The sequence below is a fragment of the Scyliorhinus canicula genome, chromosome 12, assembly GCF_902713615.1.
Source record: "Scyliorhinus canicula chromosome 12, sScyCan1.1, whole genome shotgun sequence".
NCBI lineage: Eukaryota > Metazoa > Chordata > Chondrichthyes > Carcharhiniformes > Scyliorhinidae > Scyliorhinus > Scyliorhinus canicula.
This window is the reverse complement of record NC_052157.1, coordinates 141,140,066-141,163,283: the sequence shown is the minus strand read 5'-3', so window position 1 is coordinate 141,163,283 and position 23,218 is coordinate 141,140,066. Positions and strand designations below refer to the sequence as shown.

The following is a 23,218-nucleotide window of genomic DNA, read 5'->3' as shown; positions in this document are numbered from 1 at the left end:
CTGCCTCACAGCGCCAGGGATACAGGCTCGATTCTGACCTTGGGTGACTGTGTGGAGTCTGCACATTCACCACGTGGGTTTCCTCCGGTTTCCACCCACAGTCCAAAGATGTGCAGGTTAGATGCATTGGCCATGCTAAATTGCCCCTTAGTGTCCAAAGGCTAGGTGGGGTTACAGGCGTGGGGCAGGGGAGTGGGCCTGGGTAGGGTTCTCTTTCGGAGGATTGTTGTAGACTCGATAGGCTGAATGGCCGCTTTTTGCATTGTAAGGATTCTATGATATATTGAATCAATTTTGAGAAAACCAATCTTCCCCTTTATGTTGCATATTTTATTAAAGCATGTTATACAGATGATCTAGTTGATCACTCTCACACAGTATTGATTGATAGTATGTTTAAAATTGAATGCACTTCCCATTATGACCTAGATACAATTCTGCAAAGTTAATGTACAATAGAAGTATTGTGTTAATATCATGCAGCACAGTGTCTGGACTCCTGTTCCTAATTCTGTAGCACATTTTAAATTTGAATATCAATGGGTCACCATTGGCTAGATTAATGTCCGTATTGTTTTTTAAACTGCCTTATTATTAACCTTAAAATAAATTATCCCTCACAAGTTGATTTTCTGCTTGCAGACTTCAGTCAATGAGAGCCTCCAGAAGGAGTCGCTGAAGAAAAAAATGATGAAGCAGGTACGTTTCTGTTTAAACTTTTCAAGCTGTAACTTTTAACATACAAGAAAATAACATGTATGTATTAAATGAAATCAACCATGATAAATTCAAATTAATTCAGTAAATTCCACAGTGAAACCGCAACACGACTGGTATAAAATCACAACAGAAAGTCACATATTGTGCAAGAAAATGTTTTCTTGAGTTATATATGTGGTTATATTGAATATTCTAGTCTTCTCAGCTGAGGAAATGTAACACGGAGGGAAAGGCTTCCGAATAAAAGGGGAAAAAATCGTATCTCATGTTTGAGTCCGCAGCTGCTTGTAAGAATTGCCTTACACGCCTTAATGGGCTCCATCCTGCACTCAAATTCACCTGTTAAATGGAGCAGCCACATGAGCTCTCTTTCCTCGACATGCTAGTTGAGAAATCGGCCAGTAGGTTCTCTGCATCTGACTTCTGCAAGCCTATCTGCACTGGTGAATATGCACTTTGGGATTCCTCCAGTTCCACGTGCTATAAGATTGGCCTTATCGACAACAATGTAAATACGGCCTGAGCCATTTGATCACCATGCAAGCTTGACACTGAATGCATCAAAGCACCCTAATAACTGCAATGGTCAGAACATTGCTCGATGTACATCACGCAAACTCATGGATGGACCTAAGGCCATCATGTTTGGTCCTCAGGGCAGCACGGTGGCACAGTGGTTAGCATTTCTGCCTACGGCGCTGAGGACCCGGGTTCGAATCCCGGCTCTGGGTCACTGTCCGTGAGGAGTTTGCACATTCTCCCAGTGTCTGCGTGGGTTTCATCCCCACAACCCAAAAGATGTGCAGGATAGGTGGATTGGCCATGCTAAATTGCCCCTTAATTGGAAAAAATAATTGGGTACTCTTTTTAAAAAAAAAAAAAAAAAAAATTTTTTAAATGTTTGGTCCTGAGAAGTGCCCAGTCTATCTTGGATTGGTCTGAAAGGATAAGGTGTCTCAAAATCTAAGCAACAGGTGAAGCCAGCTGTTTCACACTGCTACTATGCAGTAGCAACACAAGTAGTATTCGCCATTGGTAGGATGCTGCCATCAAGCCAAAAACGATGCTCTGCCTATCATACAAATGCGTCATGTGGTATATCAATTTCAGTGCCAGATATCTAGGCCACACGTCCCAACGACTGGTGGATCGTACCAAACAAAACATTTATTTGGCTGCTCACAAGAGGCAAAGTTCTGACTGTCTCCGGCCAGCCTGTGCTGGCAAAACTCAAAACAGTGTCCAACATTAGATATGATCCTGCGATTGGACAGCACTTGCTTAACAATACTGATTGTGCAAAGAATTACACTGTGTGGCTCACCTATGTATGCTAGAAGCTACATTTGTTCACACACACATGGCCCTATCCTTTTCAGATTGAAGGGACATGTGCATGCATTGCACCTTTTTCAACTGAACAAAAACTTGGGGAACAATATTCCCTGTTCATTCCCCATGGCAATGCCTTTGCCAATCAATAGTCCACGTGCATGGTTTGAATTTAAACAAAAGCTAGACAGTTAACTGTTCCCTGATGCATTCTCCATGGCAATGCCTCTACCAATCAGAGTCCACTTGCTAATCAATCAACACTTGTCTTCTTAAGCAATATAAATTGTTCCTCCCTTTACAGTTGATATTCTTGTGAATCTGATCTGATGAGTGCAAGATGGAAAGCTTTGACAGCATACCTTTTTTTGTTAGCAACACTCAAGTTCTGTGCTACCAACAAATAGTTTGATATTTAGATGGGTGACTTGAAATGTATCACTAAAGTATTAAGATGAATCACAGTGTGGTCTCTATGGATATTTGCTAAGTCATGTCATACCGTTATGCCCACTGACACCACATATTTTTAATTTAGACATCTATTTCTGATTGAAAACTGGATTTGTGTTTTGAGTGACCAAATATGGCTTTGTTGGAACTCTCTTCCTTGTAATTCAGAATTTGAGCATACTTTTTGCCGTTCCATATCAAACGCGTTTACAAATAAAATCTTAATGTACCTTTTGCAAGATACCTTGTATTTCAAGAAGATTGCTTAATATTGAGTTATAATCAGTATTGCTCAGTGAGGGAAAAATAGATGAGGGCCCATAACTTCCTGGTTCTCCAACATCGCATTTAGGGGATACCCGGCAATTATCCAGAAGTGATAGCTTCCTCCGGACAATTGGGCTGGGAACCACCCTTCACTGTCTCACACAGCCTAAGTGAGGAAGATTAGGTGAAACAGGGACTTTACAATTTCGACGTGATACAAGTCTGTTGAGGATGGAAATCTGATGGAGATTGCCACTCTGAGGAAGTTATAGAAGATCAGTAGATCCAGAGAGAAATTCCAGTTACAACTGGACATGAAATATTTGACCTGTACGGAACGCAGTGCTTTGATTCAGTCATATCAGATGAATGATCGGTGTACATGCATCGTGAACATCTGTAAAAATGTTTTTTGTGTGTCTTGCTGTATTTGTTGTTTCCCAAGTTATTGCATGAATAACTAGTACAAGTAGCCTTTCATTACTAAACAAAGAAGGGAATAATGTGTTTATACAATCCCTTATTGCTCATACCATTTCAAAACTATTCACATCTGATGAATTATCTCAAGGCTCATTTGCTGTCGAGTGCGACAATTACATGGAAGTTGGATTTTTATACCATCTTTCACAGCTCCCAAGTTGTAGAGGACTTCACGTTCAGCAAGTTACGTTTTGAGTTTGTCATTTTTTATTTGTAGGCAAATACTCTCCACTTGCCTGGATGAGTGCAGCTCCAACAACACACTTAGGAAGCTCAGCACTATCTAGGACAAAGCAGCCCACTTCATTACTCCCCCTTCCACAAACATTCAAACACTGACAAACAGTGGCAATCGTGTTTACCATCTACAAGATGCGCTGCAGTAACTCGCCTTGGTTCCTTAGACAACATTTCTAAACCACCATCTGGATGGACAAGAGGAGCAGGTATTGGGACCAACACCTGAAGGATCCCCTCCAAGATGCTCAGCACCCTGACTTGGAAATATATCGCCGCTCCTTCACTGTCATTGGGGTAAAATTCTGGAACTCCCTCCCTGACAAGACTGTGGGTGTACCGACATCTCAGGGACTGCAGCGGTTCAGGAAGGCAACCCACCACCACCTTCTGAAGGGCAACTAGGATTGCCAATAAATGCTGGCCTAGCCAGTGATGTCGACATCCCATAAATGAATTTTTAAAAAGTGTCAGTCACATTGGCGGTGGTGACTTAAAGATGAATGTTGGCTATGATGTGAGGAGAACTTATTTTTATATTGTCAAGAGATCTTCATGTCAAATTGAACCATCAATATGGAGTGTTGGCTTAATGTTTTGATTAGCCCAAAAACCAACCCTTGGCTCTTTACCAAATTGTGATTACTGGTACATTGTCCTGCATAAATTTCTTCATGGCTTTTCTCTCCCTATGTATTACCATACAAATTTATTTTCCCCTGTCCCTTTTTCTTCCCCTTTCCCCTTCTCGCTCTTTCTTCCTCTTCTCCCCTCTTATCTCTCTCTTCATTTTCCTCTTCCTCTTTACCTTCTCTCTCCCTCACTCTCTCTCGCTCTCCCTCACTCTCTCTCTCGCCCCCTACTATCTCGCCCCCCCTTCTCTCTCACCCCCCTTCTCTCTCGCCCCCGTTCTCTCTCGCTCCCCCTTCTCTCTCGCCCCCCTTCTCTCTCTCCCCCCTTCTCTCTCGCCCCCCCCTTCTCTCTCGCCGCCCCCTTCTCTCTCGCCGCCCCCTCTCTCTCGCCGCCCCTTCTCTCTCGCCGCCCCTTCTCTCTCGCCGCCCCTTCTCTCTCGCCGCCCCTTCTCTCTCGCCGCCCCTTCTCTCTCGCCGCCCCTTCTCTCTCGCCGCCCCTTCTCTCTCGCCCGCCCCTTCTCTCTCGCCGCCCCTTCTCTCTCGCCGCCCCTTCCTCTCTCGCCGCCCCTTCTCTCTCGCCGCCCCTTCTCTCTCGCCGCCCCTTCTCTCTCGCCGCCCCTTCTCTCTCGCCGCCCCTTCTCTCTCGCCGCCCCTTCTCTCTCGCCGCCCCATTCTCTCTCGCCGCCCCTTCTCTCTCGCCGCCCCCTTCTCTCTCGCCGCCCCTTCTCTCTCGCCGCCCCTTCTCTCTCGCGCCCCCTTCTCTCTCGCCGCCCCTTCTCTCTCGCCGCCCCTTCTCTCTCGCCGCCCCTTCTCTCTCGCCGCCCCTTCTCTCTCGCCGCCCCTTCTCTCTCGCCGCCCCCTTCTCTCTCGCCGCCCATTCTCTCTCGCCGCCCCCTTCTCTCTCGCCGCCCCTTCTCTCTCGCCGCCCCTTCTCTCTCGCCGCCCCTCTCTCCGCCGCCCCTTCTCTCTCGCCGCCCCTTCTCTCTCGCCGCCCCTTCTCTCTCGCCGCCCCTTCTCTCTCGCCGCCCCTTCTCTCTCGCCGCCCCTTCTCTCTCGCCGCCCCTTCTCTCTCGCCGCCCCTTCTCTCTCGCCGCCCCTTCTCTCTCGCCGCCCCTTCTCTCTCGCCGCCCCTTCTCTCTCGCCGCCCCTTCTCTCTCGCCGCCCCTTCTCTCTCGCCGCCCCTTCTCTCTCGCCGTTCCCTTCTCTCTCTCGCCGTTCCCTTCTCTCTCTCGCCGTTCCCTTCTCTCTCGCCGTTCCCTTCTCTCTCGCCCCCCATCTCTCGCCGCCCCTTCTCTCTCGCCGCCCCTTCTCTCTCGCCGCCCCTTCTCTCTCGCCGCCCTTCTCTCTCGCCGCCCCTTCTCTCTCGCCCGCCCCTTCTCTCTCGCCGTTCCCTTCTCTCTCGCCGTTCCCTTCTCTCTCGCCGTTCCCTTCTCTCTCGCCGTTCCCTTCTCTCTCGCCGTTCCCTTCTCTCTCGCCGTTCCCTTCTCTCTCGCCGTTCCCTTCTCTCTCGCCGTTCCCTTCTCTCTCGCCGTTCCCTTCTCTCTCGCCGTTCCCTTCTCTCTCGCCCCCCCATCTCTCGCCGCCCCTTCTCTCTCGCCGCCCCCTTCTCTCTCGCCGCCCCTTCTCTCTCGCCGCCCCTTCTCTCTCGCCGCCCCTTCTCTCTCGCCGCCCTTCTCTCTCGCCGTCCCTTCTCTCTCGCCGCCCCCTTCTCTCTCGCCGCCCCTTCTCTCTCGCCGCCCCTTCTCTCTCGCCGCCCCTTCTCTCTCGCCGCCCCTTCTCTCTCGCCGCCCCTTCTCTCTCGCCGCCCCTTCTCTCTCGCCGCCCCTTCTCTCTCGCCGCCCCTTCTCTCTCGCCGCCCCCTTCTCTCTCGCCGCCCCTTCTCTCTCGCCGCCCCTTCTCTCACGCCGCCCCTTCTCTCTCGCCCGCCCCTTCTCTCTCGCCGCCCCTTCTCTCTCGCCGCCCCTTCTCTCTCGCCGCCCCTTCTCTCTCGCCGCCCCCTTCTCTCTCGCCGCCCCTTCTCTCTCGCCGCCCCTTCTCTCTCGCCGTTCCCTTCTCTCTCGCCGTTCCCTTCTCTCTCGCCGTTCCCTTCTCTCTCGCCGTTCCCTTCTCTCTCGCCGTTCCCTTCTCTCTCGCCCCCCCATCTCTCGCCGCCCCCCCATCTCTCGCCGCCCCCCCCATCTCTCGCCGCCCCTTCTCTCTCGCCGCCCCCTTCTCTCTCGCCGCCCCTTCTCTCTCGCCGCCCCTTCTCTCTCGCCGCCCCCTTCTCTCTCGCCGCCCCTTCTCTCTCGCCGCCCCTTCTCTCTCGCCGCCCCTTCTCTCTCGCCGCCCCTTCTCTCTCGCCGCCCCTTCTCTCTCGCCGCCCCTTCTCTCCTCGCCGCCCCTTCTCTCTCGCCGCCCCTTCTCTCTCGCCGCCCCTTCTCTATCGCCGCCCCTTCTCTCTCGCCGCCCCTTCTCTCTCGCCGCCCCTTCTCTCTCGCCGCCCCTTCTCTCTCGCCGCCCCTTCTCTCTCGCCGTTCCCTTCTCTCTCGCCGTTCCCTTCTCTCTCGCCGTTCCCTTCTCTCTCGCCCCCCCATCTCTCCTCGCCGCCCTTCTCTCTCGCCGCCCCTTCTCTCTCGCCGCCCCTTCTCTCTCGCCGCCCCTTCTCTCTCGCCGCCCCTTCTCTCTCGCCGCCCTTCTCTCTCGCCGCCCCTTCTCTCTCCGCCGCCCCTTCTCTCTCGCCGCCCCTTCTCCTCTCGCCGCCCCTCTCTCTCTCGCCGCCCCTTCTCTCTCGCCGCCCCTTCTCTCTCGCCGCCCCTTCTCTCTCGCCGTTCCCTTCTCTCTCGCCGTTCCCTTCTCTCTCGCCGTACCCTTCTCTCTCGCCGTTCCCTTCTCTCTCGCCGTTCCCTTCTCTCTCGCCGTTCCCTTCTCTCTCGCCCCCCCCATCTCTCGCCCCCCCATCTCTCTCGCCGTTCCCTTCTCTCTCGCCGTTCCCCTTCTCTCTCGCCGTTCCCTTCTCTCTCGCCGCCCCTTCTCTCTCGCCGCCCCTTCTCTCTCGCCGCCCCTCTCTCTCTCGCCGTTCCCTTCTCTCTCGCCGTTCCCTTCTCTCTCGCCGTTCCCTCTCTCTCGCCCCCCCCATCTCTCCTCGCCGCCCCTTCTCTCTCGCCGCCCCTTCTCTCTCGCCGCCCCTTCTCTCTCGCCGCCCCTTCTCTCTCGCCGCCCCTTCTCTCTCGCCGCCCCTTCTCTCTCGCCGCCCCTTCTCTCTCGCCGCCCCTTCTCTCTCGCCGCCCCTTCTCTCTCGCCGCCCCTTCTCTCTCGCCGCCCCTTCTCTCTCGCCGCCCCTTCTCTCTCGCCGCCCCTTCTCTCTCGCCTCCCCTTCTCTCTCGCCGTTCCCTTCTCTCTCGCCGTTCCCTTCTCTCTCGCCGTACCCTTCTCTCTCGCCGTTCCCTTCTCTCTCGCCGTTCCCTTCTCTCTCGCCGTTCCCTTCTCTCTCGCCCCCCCATCTCTCGCCCCCCATCTCTCTCGCCGTTCCCTTCTCTCTCGCCGTTCCCTTCTCTCTCGCCGTTCCCTTCTCTCTCGCCGTTCCCTTCTCTCTCGCCGTTCCCTTCTCTCTCGCGCCCCTTCTCTCTCGCCGCCCCTTCTCTCTCGCCGCCCCTTCTCTCTCGCCGCCCCTTCTCTCTCGCCGCCCCTTCTCTCTCGCCGCCCCTTCTCTCTCGCCGCCCCTTCTCTCTCGCCGCCCATTCTCTCTCGCCGCCCCTTCTCTCTCGCCGCCCCTTCTCTCTCGCCGCCCCTTCTCTCTCGCCGCCCTTCTCTCTCGCCGCACCTTCTCTCTCGCCGCCCCTTCTCTCTCGCCGCCCCCTTCTCTCTCGCCGCCCCTTCTCTCTCGCCGCACCCTTCTCTCTCGCCGCCCCTTCTCTCTCGCCGCCCCTTCTCTCTCGCCGCCCCTTCTCTCTCGCCGTTCCTTCTCTCTCGCCGTTCCCTTCTCTCTCGCCGTTCCCTTCTCTCTCGCCCCCCCATCTCTCGCCGCCCCCCATCTCTCGCCGCCCCTTCTCTCTCGCCGCCCCTTCCTCTCGCCGCCCCTTCTCTCTCGCCGCCCTTCTCTCTCGCCGCCCCTTCTCTCTCGCCGCCCCTTCTCTCTCGCCGCCCCTTCTCTCTCGCCGCCCCTTCTCTCTCGCCGCCCCTTCTCTCTCGCCGCCCCTTCTCTCCGCCGCCCCTTCTCTCTCGCCGCCCCTTCTCTCTCGCCGTTCCCCTTCTCTCTCGCCGTTCCCTTCTCTCTCGCCGTTCCCAATCTCTCTCGCCGTCCCCATCTCTCTCGCCGCCCCTCTCTCTCGCCGCCCCTCTCTCTCGCCGCCCCTCTCTCTCGCCGCCCCTCTCTCTCGCCGCCCCTCTCTCTCGCCGCCCCTCTCTCTCGCCGCCCCTCTCTCTCCCGCCCCTCTCTCTCGCCGCCCCTCTCTCTCTCGCCGCCCCTCTCTCTCCGCCGCCCCTTCTCTCTCGCCGCCCCTTCTCTCTCGCCGGCCCCTTCTCTCTCGCCGTTCCCTTCTCTCTCGCCGTCCTCTCTCTCGCCGCCCCTTCTCTCTCGCCGCCCCCTTCTCTCTCGCCGTTCCCTTCTCTCTCGCCGTTCCCTTCTCTCTCGCCAGTTCCCTTCTCTCTCCGCCGTTCCCTTCTCTCTCCGCCGTTCCCTTCTCTCTCGCCGTTCCCTTCTCTCTCGCCGTTCCCTTCTCTCTCGCCGTTCCCTTCTCTCTCGCCGTTCCTTCTCTCTCGCCGTTCCCTTCTCTCTCGCCGTTCCCTTCTCTCTCGCCGTTCCCTTCTCTCTCGCCGTTCCTTCTCTCTCGCCGTTCCCTTCTCTCGCCGTTCCCTTCTCTCTCGCCGTTCCCTTCTCTCTCGCCGTTCCCTTCTCTCTCGCCGTTCCCTTCTCTCTCGCCGTTTCCCTTCTCTCTCGCCGTTCCCTTCTCTCTAGCCGTTCCGTCTCTCGCCGTTCCCTTCTCTCTCGCCGTTCCCTTCTCTCTCGCCGTTCCCTTCTCTCTCGCCGTTCCTTCTCTATCGCCGTTCCCTTCTCTCTCGCCGTCCCTTCTCTCCTCGCCGTTCCCTTCTCTCTCGCCGTTCCTTCCTCTCGCGTTCCTTCTCTCTCTCTCTCTCCTCTCGCATTCCTCTCTCGCCTTCTGCTCTCCCTCTCTCTGCGCTCTCTCTCCCGCCCTCTCTCTCGTCCTTCTCTCTCTGGCTCTCTCGCCGCCTCTCTCTCTCTCTCGCGTCTTCTCTCCTCTCTCGCCTCTCTCGCCCTTCTCCCTCTCTTCTCTCTCCCTCTCTCTCTCTCTCTCTCCCTTTCTTCTCTCGCCTCTCCTTCTCTGCTTCTCTCTTCGCTCTCGTCTCGCCCTCTTCTCTCGCTCTCTCTCGCGCCCTCTCTCTCGCGCTCTCTCTCTCGCCCCGTCTCGCCCTCTCTCGCCGTCTCTCCCTCTCTCGCCGTCTCTCCCTCTCTCGCCGTCTCTCCCTCTCTCGCCTCCTCCCGCTCTCTCTCGCCTCTCTCCTCTCTCTCTCTCGCCTTCTCTGGCCCCTCTCTCGCTCTCTGTCTCTCTTCCTCTCTCGCTCTCTGTCTCGCCCCCTTCTCTCGCTCTCTGTCTTGCCCCTCCTAGTCTCGCTCTCTGTCTCTCCCCTCCTCTCGCTCTCTGTCTCTCCCCCCTCACTCTCTGTCTCTCCCGTTCTCTTGCTCTCTGTCTCGCCCTCTTCTCTCGCTCTGTCTCACCCCCCTCTCTCGCTCTCTCTCTTCCCCCCTTCTGTCTCTCTGTCTCTCCCCCTTCTCACACTCTCTATCTCGACCCCCTTCACTCGCTCTCTGTCTCGCCCCCTTCTCTTGCTCTCTGTCTCGCCCCCTCTTCTCTCGCTCCCTGTCTCACCCCCCCTTCTCTCGCTCGCTCTCTCACCCCTTCTCTCGCTCTCTGTCTCGCCCTTTCTCTCGCTCTCTGTCTCGCTCCCTTCTCTCTCTTGTCCCACTTCTCTCGCTCTCACATTCGCTCCCCTTCTCCCTATCGCCCCTTCTCTCGCTCACTCTCTTGCCCCCCCTCTCTCACTCTCTCATTCATCCCCTTCTCTTGCGCTCCCTCTCCCCCACCTTCTTTCACACTCTCACTCGCCCCCTTCTCTCTCTCGACCCCCTTCTCTCGCTCTCTCATCGCCCCCTTTTCTCGCGCTCTCTCTCTCTCTTGCCCCCCCTTCTCTCATCCTCCCTTCTCCTGCTCTCTCTCTCACACACACCCTTTTTCTCCTCCCTTTTTTTCTCTCTCCTCTTCAAACATGTTAATTTTCCTTTTGGATTATGTCCCTCTAAATTGCTTTGGTTATTTCTGCATTTGTAAATACTTGTCGTACTGTTTTAGATTGACGGTTTTCCCTGTTTTATGAAAGAAATTGCCTTCTCTAATTAACTACCAAATCTCAAGTTTGAGCATTTGATTAATATATGGTAAATGTTTGTATCACAGACTAAGTTGGAAATACAGAAGGCACTGGAGGATGATGCCACAGTCTTTGAATATGACAGTGTTTATGACAACCTGCAAAAGAAGAAGTTGGAAAGCAGCACCAAGATATTGTCTGGTACAAATAAACAGGTAAATGTACTAATCGTAAATTTTCCTTTTTGCGAGCTGACCTTCCCTCTTTGTAATGAAAAGAGATCCGTTTCTCTGTCCAGTGCCTCACTCCCCTTTGTGCGGACTTTCCATAATACTGGCCATCTCTGGTACGAGAGCAATCGGGTAAGATAGCCTTCGTTCTGCCGATCCGGTGATGCAGTAAATTAAAATGCAGTGTTGTGTGCTCTCCATTTATCTTGCTGAGCGATCCAAGGTTTGATACTTAAGCAAAATCGTGAAGATGCTGAAAATCTGGAATTACAAAAGGAAATACTGGAAAGATGCAGCAGGTCAGGCAGCAGCTGTGGAGAGAGAAACAAAATTAATGGCCTCGATTCTGCCGCACCTGTAGGGGTCTCACCCACTGGTTGGAGAACTGGCAGGGAATCTCGGGAGGAGGCACGACAGAATTAAATACCCTGCAGGCACTTAAATCTCCACCTTCAGGCCACATCTGCATTAAGGTTATCGACCTAAAGCATGAACTCTCTTCGCAGATACTTCTGACATGCTGTGTTTAATGTTTGCTCCTTGGGAGGAAAGGCTTGAGGATTGTCTGTATATATGAACCCATATTGTGCTGCCAGGCAGATTATTAATTTTTAAAATTAATTAGTTGCTAATCAAAACAATTTGACAAATATTGTTAATTGGTGTATAATTAATATTTATTATTATTTAGAATGTGCATTGTTGTATCTGTAAAACCTCTCATACTTTGGCCAGTGTATAAGTTTTCCCCAAGTGCCCTTAGTTGCAAGATGAACAAAGGACAAAACACGAGTATAAATTCAACGATCTTTATTAAATACACAATTGACCTGTAAATGAACCCAAAACATATAATACCAGAAACGCCCAAGATTCAGTTATATTACCCACAAAGATGGCCTGATTGAGCTGTGGGTCCGATTGAGTCCCTCTGGTTTGTCATCGCGAAGGTGGTTCACGCATGCTGTTTGTTCCTTCCTTCCTTCTCTGGTCAGTCACCTTGATTGCCTCTGCGTGGAGTCTTACGCTGCTGATTTGCCTCGGGTGCCTGTTCTTGCCCTCCTGCCATTGCGCCATTCACTTTCCTCCGACTTTCAGGCAATGATGCCTCAGCAGAGGGTCTCAGTACTCTATGGTCCGGTTGATAACCGTTTGACAGGACACCTGAGCACGCCCCCAGGTGTCCCATCTTTGGTGGTGTGGGCGGCACATAACCTGTTCCCATTTAAGGCAACAGCAGAAACTCTGGGTGACAGAAAGTCCTGCCTGATCTGGGCTATTGACAATAGACATGTGCATATCAATAGGGTTCGATGATCTCCTTGATGGGTGATTGACAGGGCATGTCCAGACATGTTCTGGCAGCTTGTCTGTTGGTTGCGTATTTGACTTTGGTCAAGTCTGAATTCCAACAGCCTGCCTGAGGTTTGACTGCAGCATGATTTTAAAATGCCCAATTCTATAATTTAGGATATCAACTTAATCGGTTGTGGCCCTGGTAGGTCACCACAGCATAGCCACAGAGGCCAGACAATAGCCTTGTCAGTGGCTATGTGGAGTTCTTTAACCCCACTTTCACATTTAGTCAGCACACACGCCTCTAACGTGAGACATTGTTTGGGCGGCACCACAGCTGCAGTTTGGATGCTTTTGACAAGCTCACTGATGTTGAGTGACTGTCTTGGCCAGTCCGGACACTGTTTAAAGGGACCCATAGTTGCCATGGGAGATTAAGGCCAATTGAATGAGCAGTGGCGTTTACAATGAGAGAGTTGTCTCTAATGGATGTTTTCTAGGTCCTCAACTGTTACTCCTGGCATGGTGGCTTTAACTGTATGGGGTTGTGTGAGGGCTGATGAACAATAGACTTTAAGCCCATACAAGCTTCCATAATATAAATGTGGTTTTAAATATGGAATATGTTAGAAATAAAGAATTGTAGACTAGTTGAATAGTGATGAAAGCTTCTGGTAGATTACAATTACTCTGTAATTATTTTTGTTTTGGATATTCACATAGATGAACATAGGGCTTAGGTGGGATGCTCTTTTCAAGGGCCGTTGCAGACTCGATGGGCCGAATGGCCTCCTTCTGCACTGTAAATAAGTTCTACGAGATAGAAAGTGGCAATGCAAATGTGTTCTTTGAGGTGTAAAGCTTTTATTACTCCTCAAATGCGTTCCTTTCATATCTAATTTTTTTTTTTAAACCCTTGAATTTTGAACTGACATTGAAGCTAATGTATTAATTGTTTATCAGACCTTTTCCTTTTGGTCCATTCAATGCTATTTTTCTGTAATTGACCTTTAAAATACTCTCAAAGCATTTGGCCCCGATTTTGCAGTTGTACTATCAATGCTGACCCATTTAAAATTAATGGGTTACACCCAAGAGCCTTAAGTCTGTAGGTCTGCAGGATGCCTAAAATCAAAAGAGAAGCAACCGAACATTCTTAAGGAACTGAGAGAGAAAATAGGAATCCTCCTGGGTAATACTGTAAAACATTCTTGTTTTTTTAAAACAAAAAAAATAAGGTTTTGGGGAAATTGCTCTTTAATTTGTCAACAATAAGAAAACGTACTGGAGACCATCAGCTTTATTCACAGAAAGATCATAATTGGAGGGGGCTAGGATAATTTGGTAAGAAAGCATTCAACTGCTCATAAATCTTTACCTTCAGTATTGTCCTTTCCATGAAAATGACCATTATACCAGGCTATATTGGGCAGCACGGTGGCGTGGTGGTTAGTGCTGTTGCCTCATGGCACCGAGGTCCCAGGTTCGATCCCGGCTCTGGGTCACTGTCTGTGTGGAGTTTGCACATTCTCCCCGTGTTTGCATGGGTTTCGGCCCCGCAACCCAAAGATGTGCAGTGTAGGTGGATTGGCCACGCTAAATTGCCCCTTAATTGGAAAATATTAATTGGGTACTCTAAATTTATTTTTAAAATAAATATAAAATAACAGGCTGATATGTGGACTACTTTCACTTGCCTATCTTTTCATGGTAGGAAGGAACTTCAGAGTCCTTCCTTTGAGAAATTGCTGTGGGTAATTATAAATCTTCATTTGTGAATCCGGTAATAATAATTGTCCTGAACTGGGAATAGTTTATGACGCTTGCATCGTATGTGGTCAGTTGAAAAACTGCGCTTCAAGAGTCTCGTAACTTAAAAACTTTTTCTCATTCCATTCTTTGTGGTGCATGTTGGTAACTTTAAAAAACTGATTTTAGTTGAAGACTAAGTAGTTTCCCTTATCTCTCTCCCACCCCACCTAATATATTTAAAGCCTAAGTACATCGAGAACCTACTGAAAGCTGTTGGGGAACGCAAAAAGGAACAAGACCGAAGGGCGGAACGAATAATCCAAAAGGAAAGAGAGGCTGAAGGAGAGAAGTATATAGACAAAGATGCATTTGTCACTTCTGCCTATAAAAAGAAGCTCCAAGAGCAAGCTGTGGAAAAAGAGCAAGAACGGAGAGAAGCAGAAAGAGAGGGTGAGCTATCTGTGTACAAATAATGTACAGAAACCCTACACTCAACATTAATAATCTAGGTAATTCCCAACAACCGGATATAACCAGAATTTAAAGCACTCGAAGACTGCATTTTGTCTTGTGTAGGAATATCACCGTAAAATACACTTTTGGGGTAGTGGGTTCTGTCTTAATGTTTTATACTTCAAAGGAATTACAAATTCAAAGATATGGTGGAAGGCATTTCCTCGCCCTTCACATTAAGCCAGCGCTCCATGTAAAGCAGATGGTGAACACCTCAATTTGTGTTGAAAGTTTATTAAAACCTCCCTGTTTTTGATGGTTCACCTATAGTAGTAAACAGAACTTTAATAATGACTGCTTTCAATTGGTTTCTGCAAATGATTTGAGCTGGTTCTTCTTCCTCTCAAGAGGTGGTGTTAACATTGGACCCCCTCAAGAGATGCATTGAATTTGGGCAATATAAACATTCCGGTGAGCTGCAGCACCTCACACTTGGCACCATCCAAGGCCCAGTCTCTCCTGGCCTCCAATTGCTGCCATGTAGTAATTTTGCACCAACTCTCCACTCTGTAGCAGTATGTTAAGATTTAGTTCAAGCTATTGAATTCCAAGTTTATTACACCTGCCTTTGCTTTATTTTGCTGACACTGAAGTAGCACTGAAGGTCACACAAACTGCCAATGCAATTAGAAGTAACCCAGTTGAATACTGGTCTCTGATCATCATCGTAGAATCACAGGATTGTTGCAATGCAGAAGGAGGCCATTTGGCCCATCATGCCTGCACCAGAATAGCTCTGAATATAGAAAGAAATTTTCATTTGCATTAGGATCATAGAATTCCGACAGTGCAGAAAGAGGCCATTTGACCCATTGAGTCTGTACCGACCCTCTGAAAGGGTACCCTACCTAAGCTCACTTCTCCGCAACCCCACCTAAACTTTGGACATTAAGGGGTAATTTCGCATGGCCAAGCCATCTAACCTGCACATCTTAGCACTGAAAGCCGGTGCTATGATTCAGTATTGGGACTGAACTATACTATTGATGTTGAATGTGGGTGGCTGATTTGTTTCATTGCTGGGTAATTTCCTCTGGGGACGGGGAGGAAAAATCTACCTGTAAATCAGTGGTACAAGAGTTGGGAGACAAGTACGAATATAGGACAGGACATGTGTGGAAAGTTTCAGACAAGTTGTAGTTTATGGCGGGTGTAGGATCGGGGGCCATCAAGGAGAGCATTAAAGTAGAAACAGAAAGTGCTGGAAATACTCAACCAATCTGCCAGCATCTATGGAGATCTGCCAGCATCGGTTTCTCGAGTTAACGTTTTGAGTCAAATATGACACTGCCTCAGAACCTGAAGAAGTGTCATACTTGATTTGGAACATTAATTCAATTTCTCTCTCCACAGTTGCTGTCTGATCTGTTAGTATTTCCAGCAGCCACTGCATTTTGCTATTATTTGAGCATTAAAGTAGTCTAGTCTAGAGATGACAAAATATATGTGTATGGGTTTCAAAAACGGAAGAACACAAATGGGCAGTCTGATGGTGGAAGTAACTGACCTTTGTGAGGGATGGTGTATGCAGTTAAAGCTCAGCCCTGGTTAGTTTAGCTGAAGAGATTAAACTGAGGAGGAGACAGCCAGTGATTATGGAGTGATGACTGGTGTGGTCTGGTCTTCCTGATGCTGAGTTGGAGGTATATCGTGGGCTCATCCAGATCTATAGCACTACTGTACAGATTGCCTGCGGAACAATGTACTTTAGTCATTCGTTTGCGGCAAATCGAGATGGTAAAGAAATCAGTACTTTGGAATAATAATGCTTGTGTGGTGTTGAGCATCTTTTCCAATCGTTCAATTCCAAAAGATCTCTAAGGTTCGTGAGACTTGGTTATAGTTCTCTTTTAAGCTAAAATATGGAGGGTTTGTAGCAAAACCTTTTTTTATGGAGAAGCTTAAATTGCAATTTCTATTCGCATTGAGGTAATGCACTGCTTTTTACATGAAAGGTAATTGTGTCAAGCATCTAAACCATAGAAGTAAATGGACATTAATATCGCAGTGATGGAATAATTTGATGCACAACTAAGGTATGTGCTTGTCATGGAGTGATTTGTGCTTATTTGCTTATTTCAAATATTTATATTTCATAAATATTCTTAAGACTTCACCTCTGATCCTCAAAATCTTGGTATGCGAAGAATTCTGAACTGTTGAACCATTGATTGTGATGAATTTTAAGGGTTGGTTAATATTGCAACCACAGACTGCAGAGAAGCAAAGTAGGGAAGTGACAAGTGGTAGGGACGATATTGAAACGAAAGAGAACTTCTAGAAAGGAAAAACATAGGGAACAACGATCTATTCCTAACACGCAAACTAAAATACATGCCTACAACCACAAAAAGTGCAAAGGATGAGACGCTCGCGGCCATAGGTCATAAACCTACTTACGACCTATCTGTGCGGGATCCAATCGCCTCCTTCGATTCACTGGCCTCCCCAGGGAGGCTGCAGCTGGGCGCCGATCAGTGCTGGTCCACACAAACATGTATCAGGCGGAAGGCACCCATAAGGGCTCCCAGGCCACTGGAGACCCAGGGTGGTCAGGGTCAGTGCAGAGTGGCTCCCTGGCCCACCCCCTGTAAAGTGGGCACCTTGGCACTGCCCAGCTGTGGCTGGCAAAGTGCCCTGCCAAAGTGCCCAGGTGCGAGTGCCAAGCCAGCAGGAGCACTGCCTGGGTACCACTGTGGCAGTGCAAGGGTGCCTGAGTACCAGAGGTACTGCTAAGGACAGGGGGCGAGAGGGGCCTTGCCCAAAAAATGAGTGTGGAGGGAGGGCTTGAAGAGAGAGGGAATACAAGGCAGGTAAGTAGGGGCCTACGGGAAGTTGGTGGGGGGGGGGGGGGGGGGGGGGGGGGGATTTGGTGATGGGTTGGGGTCTGGAAGGGAGCGAGTGCTGTAAGGGTGCATGGAGGGCCTGAGGAGGGGGGACCCCCAGGGACCCTAGAGGGGGGTGTCCTCACTTAGGGGTGTGGGGTAGTGTTGATATGTGTGGGGGACCTACAAGCTCACTTAGAGATCAGGGAACCCTTTCAAATGACGGCCCGATCTCTGAGTTCAGCTCCCCAGTGATGAAAATATTCTAAGTGTGGGCTAGACTGGTGAGAAACTCCCCAGGGCCAAAAACATGATTAACTGTCATTGAATAGCAGTGGGGAACTTGTCGACAGAGCCGGCGGGGAACTCCCTGAAAAACCAGCCACAAATGAACTGAGGAATTTTTTGGGAAAATTGGGCCAATAGAAATGATTTTTTGCATTGCGAAGGAAGGAGCAAGTACAATTTCTGTGCCATTTACAACTAAAGTGACTCCTGCCAGCCACACAACTCAAGTTGATTAGGTTGTTGAAGGATGACGGTTTTCAAAGTAGGAATTTTAAAATTCATTTATGGGATGTGGCTGTTGTTGCCTGGGCCTGCATTTGATGCCCTCCCTAATTGCCCTGAATTGAAGGGCTTGCTGGGTTGTTTGGGGAACAGACAGGGAGGTGAATTTGAGACCAGGAAGAGATCAGCAATAATCTGATTGAATGGCGGAGCAGGCTTGAAGGGCTGAATTACCTACTTCCGATAGAGCATAGAAAAATACAGCACAGAACAGGCCCTTCGGCGCACAATGTTATGCTGAATTTTTGTCCTAGATTAAGAACAAATTAATCTACACCCCATCATTCTACCGTAATCCATGTACCTATCCAATAGCCGCTTGAAAGTACCTAATGTTTCCGACTCGACTACTTCCACAGGCAGTGCATTCCATGCCCCCACTACTCTCTGGGTAAAGAATCCACCTCTGACATTCCCCCTATATCTTCCATCATTCACCTTAAATTTATGTCCCCTTGTAATGGTTTGTTCCACCCGGGGAAAATGTCTCTGACTGTCTACTCTCTCTATTCCCTTGATCATCTTATAAACCTCCTATCAAGTCGCCCCTCATCCTTTTCCGTTCTAATGAGAAAAAGCCTCGCAGCCTCAACCTTTCCTCGTAAGACCTACTCTCCAGTCCAGGCAACATCCTGGTAAATCTCCTTTGCACCTTTTCCAAAGCTTCCACATCCTTCCTAAAATGAGGCGACCAGAACTGCACATAGTACTCCAAATGTGTACAAATGTTTTGTACAGCTGCATCATCACCTCACGGCTCTTAAATTCAATCCCTCTGCTAATGAACGCTAGCACACCATAGGCCTTCTTCACAGCTCTATCCACTTGAGTGGCAACTTTCAAAGATCTATGAACATAGACCCCAAGATCTCTCTGCTCCTCCACATTGCCAAGAACCCTAATGTTAACCCTGTATTCCGCATTCATATTTGTCCTTCCAAAATGGACAACCTCACACTTTTCAAGGTTAAACTCCATCTGCCACTTCTCAACCCAGCTCTGCATCCTATCTATATCTCTTTGCAGCCGACAACAGCCTTCCTCACTATCCACAACTCCACCAATCTTCGTATCATCTGCAAATTTACTGACCCACCCTTCAACTCCCTCATCCAAGTCATTAATGAAAATCGCAAACAGCAGAGGACCCAGAACTGATCCCTGCGGTATGCCACTGGTAACTGGGCTCCAGGCTGAATATTTGCCATCCACCACCACTCTCTGACTTCTATCGGTTAGCCAGTTTGTTATCCAACTGGCCAAATTTCCCACTATCCCATGCCTCCTTACTTCCTGCATAAGCCTACCATGGGGAACCTTATCAAATGCCTTACTAAAATCCATTTACACTACATCTAGTGCTTTACCTTCATTCACGTGCTTGGTCACCTCCTTCAAAGAATTCAATAAGACTTGTGAGGCAAGACCTATCCCTCACAAATCCGTGCTGACTATCCCTAATCAAGCAGTGTCTTTCCAGATGCTCAGAAATCCTATCCCTCAGTACCCTTTCCATTACTTTGCCTACCACCGAAGTAAGACTAACTGGCCTGTAATTCCCAGGGTTATCTCTATTCCGATTTTTGAACAGGGGCATGACATTCGCCACTCTCCAATCCCCTGGTACCACCCCTGTTTTTTTTTTGTTTTAAAAAAAAAAATTTTAGAGTACCCAATTATTATTTTCAATGAGGGGGCAATTTAGCATGGCCAATCCACCTAACGTGCACATCTTTGGGTTGTGGGGGTGAAACCCACGCAGACACGGGGAGAATGTGCAAACTTCACACAGACAGTGACCCAGGGCCGGGATTCGAACCCGGGTCCTCAGCGCCGTAGGCAGCAATGCTAACCACTGTGCCACCGTGCTGCCCCGGTACCACCCCTGTTGACAGTGAGGACGAAAAGATCATTGCCAACAGTTCTTCAATTTCATCTTTTGCTTCCCATAGAATCCTTGGATATATCGCCTCAGGCCCGGGGGACTTGTCTACCCTCAAGTTTTTCAAAATGCCCAACACATCTTCCTTCTAAACAAGTATCTCCTCCAGCTTACCAGTCTGTTTCACACTGTCCTCTCCAACAATATGGCACCTCTCATTCGTAAATACTGAAGAAAAGTACTCGTTCAAGACCTCTCCTATCTCTTCAGACTCGATACACAATCTCCCGCTACTGTCCTTGATCGGACCTACCCTCGCTCTAGTCATTCTCATATTTCTCACATATGTGTAAAAGGCCTTGGGGTTTTCCTTGATCCTACCCGCCAAAGATTTTTCATGCCCTCTCTTAGATCTCCTAATCCCTTTCTTCAGTTCCCTCCTGGCTATCTTGTATCCCTCCAGCGCCCTGTCTGAACCTTGTTTCCTCAGCCTTGCTTAAGTATCCTTCTTCCTCTTAACAAGACATTCAACCTCTCTTGTCAACCATGGTTCCCTCACTTGACCATCTCTTCCCTGACAGGGACATTCATATCAAGGATACATAATATCTGTTCCTTGAAAAAGTCCCACATACTTCCGCTCTTAATTCCTATGCTTCAGAGAGTATTTACGAATCAACCACATTGCTGTGGATCTGGAGTCACATGTAAGCCAGATCAGGTAAGGGTGGCAGATTTCAATCCCTAATGGTCATTAATGAACCAGATGGGATTTTACAACAATCGATGATGGTTTAATGGCCATCATTAGACTTTTAATTCCAGATTTTTTATTGAATTCAGATTTCAACATTAGCCATGGTGGACTTTGAAACCTGGTCCCCAGATCATTACCCTGGGTCTCTACATTACCAGTTCAGTGACAATACCACTATGCTATTGCCTCCCCACCAATCCAGTGTCATTTTGGATTGATTTCTACAATTCCATCAATGTGATACATTTTTTTATGAATTCCAGTCGTGTAGATGATTGCTTCTACTCTTAGAATGCTCAAGGAAATTAATCCTCTGAGCAATGTAATGCAATTCTGCATATTTATTGTAAGAAAGCATAGTTTTGTTTTTCCAAAAGTCTGGGCGGGATGCGATTCTCCCACCCCCCCGAAACCAGCGGCGCGCGATTCGCGCCAGGCCGCTCGGAGAATCGGTGTGCACTCCTGGTTGCTGCAGGCGGGCCAGCACCCCCCACCAGGGCCTACATCCTTCCGCGGGCGGCCCCAGAACACCGGCGCCATGTTGGTGAGGGGCCGGTGCGCGTAAGATGTTCCCCGCGCATGCGCAGGATGGTGCGGCCCAACTGCGCATGTGCAGGAATGAGCTGTCCCAACTGTGCATGGCCAACAGGTTGGCGCCGCGTAAGGACGCTGGAGCGGCGTGAACCGATCCAGCGCCGTGCTGGCCCCCTATGGGGGACAGAATAGGTTGTGCCCGGGCCCTGTTTGTGCCGTCGTGAAAAGCGACGGCGTTCACGACGGCGCGGGCACTTGGTCCACGCCGCGGAGAATCGCCCCCTCTATTTGGCAGCAAAGATTATTAGTAATCAGCAATATAGAATCACATTATTAAGTGCAAAAGGAGGCTATTTGGTCCATGAAGTCTGCATCCACCCTATCCCCGTAACCCAATAACCCCACCTAACCTCTTGAACACTAAGGAATCAATTGTCATGGCCAATCCACCTAACCTGCACACCTTGGGCATCAATGGGAGGAAACCGGAGCACCCAGAGGAATCCCATGCAGACACAGGGAGAACGTACAAACTGTACACAGACAGTGACCCAAGGCGGGAATTGACCCTAGGTCCCTGGTACTGGGAGGCGGGGAGAACGTACAAACTGTACACAGACAGTGACCCAAGATGGGAATTGAACCCAGGTCCTTGGTACTGTGAGGCAGCAGTGCTAACCACTGTGCCACTGCGCTGCCCCATATATTTTATCTCATAGTACCTAATTCTCATCAAAATCATTGATTTACTTGTATATTGTTATATTCAGTTGAAAGTATTTAAGGATTGGATATCAATCATTCTCTCATTAAATTAGAAAGAATTGAAGTTGTTTGACACAAACAATTTTATGGATTTATGTGAGGAAAGGGAAAGGATATTACAAACTATCAGATTAATCCACTGTTTGAAAGTTACAAAGTATAAAAGTAAACATGTCCAAGAAGTGAAGCAAACTGCTTCCACGAATTAATCTTTTCTTGACCAAATTCTGCATGTTTCATTGTAACAAAATAGAAGATTGGGCACAGAAGATTCCATTTGGATTGCTGGGGAAAACCTTTAAAGAACTGCAGGGCTTTTTTTTAAATTCCATTATTTTACTTCGGAAAGAAATATATGGAATTAGCTCCTTTACTTATCTAACTTCTATATATCAAAAGTTGTGTGCTTCAACTAATCTGTCACATTGTTTTACAATGTTAGATTGAAATTGGAGTCTTTGTATTGTTCTGTGAGATTTGGGCGTTGCCGGCTAAGCCAGCACTTATTGGCCAGAATTCTCCGGCCGTTCGTTGGCAGCAGGATTGTCTGGTTTTCCGGCGGCGTGGGGTGGCTTCAGTGGGAATTCACATCGACAGCAGCAGGAGCAGTGAATCCCGTGCCAGCGAGCGGCACACCCTCTCCAACTGCCGGGAAAAACGGGCCTGGGAGGCCGGAGAATCCCGTCTATTGTATCCTTACTTGCTTAGGTCATTTCAGAGGGCAGTTAAGAGTTAACCACATTGTTGTGGATCTGGAATCGCATGTAGTCACCAGGTAAGGATGATAGATTTCCTTCACTGTAGGATAGCAGTGAACCAGATGTATTTTTTTTAAACAGCAGTCAATTATAGTGGTCACCACTGAGACTAGCTTTATGTTCCATATTTATCAATTGAATTTTAATTCCACCAGCTGCTGTGGTGGTACTTGATCCCAAGTCCCTAGGGCATTAGCCTGGGTCTCTGGATTACTATCCAGTGACATTACCACTACGCCACCATTTCCCCGAATGCACAAGCACATTCGTGTGCAAAAATTCATCTGACCAAACAATATTGCAAGTGCAGTTGGCCTTACTCAAGAGCAGCTATGCTATGTGTCCTCAAGGTTATCAGCAACAGAATAGTACTTTGTACATTATGTGATGCAGCACTGGTGCTCAAATTCAAAAAGCATGACGTATCAGGAACAATACTACTGGAGATTATTTGTCAGTTCATTATAAAGCATGCCTTTGATTTTTTTAAAAATTCTTCTTAGCTTGTTTGGATGTAACAAAGCAGAAGGACCTCAGTGGATTCTATCGGCACTTCCTGAATCAGAAAATGGGTGAAGAATTGATTCCAGAATGCAGCATTCGTGGAACCAAAGGGTAAGGTCCATCGTTTTTACAGCAGTATTGACACCGGCAAAAAAATTCAAGTGAAATGTGTACACTGGATACTAAAACTAGCAAAGTGACGATGTGAGGCTCAGGCAAAATGTTTGACTGCATAATGCAATATGAGTGAGCAATCAAATTCTACTTAATTCATGCAAGCTGTCAAAACTATTTCCAGAAACATGTGATGAATGAATGTTTGTAACACCTGTTAATTGTATATCA

The 23,218-nt window shown here is 49.2% G+C and overlaps 1 protein-coding gene across 1 annotated transcript in view; it reads left to right on the top strand.

Moving 5' to 3' along the window:
* The window catches only part of nsrp1 (nuclear speckle splicing regulatory protein 1), an 84,650-nt gene that overhangs the window by 49,192 nt on the left and 12,240 nt on the right, over positions 1 to 23,218 (top strand). The window contains exons 3-6 of the mRNA XM_038814314.1: positions 643 to 699; positions 10,574 to 10,702; positions 14,008 to 14,215; positions 22,873 to 22,984. Coding sequence (XP_038670242.1) covers positions 643 to 699; positions 10,574 to 10,702; positions 14,008 to 14,215; positions 22,873 to 22,984 — 506 coding nt within the window. The remainder of the gene's footprint in view (positions 1 to 642; positions 700 to 10,573; positions 10,703 to 14,007; positions 14,216 to 22,872; positions 22,985 to 23,218) is intronic.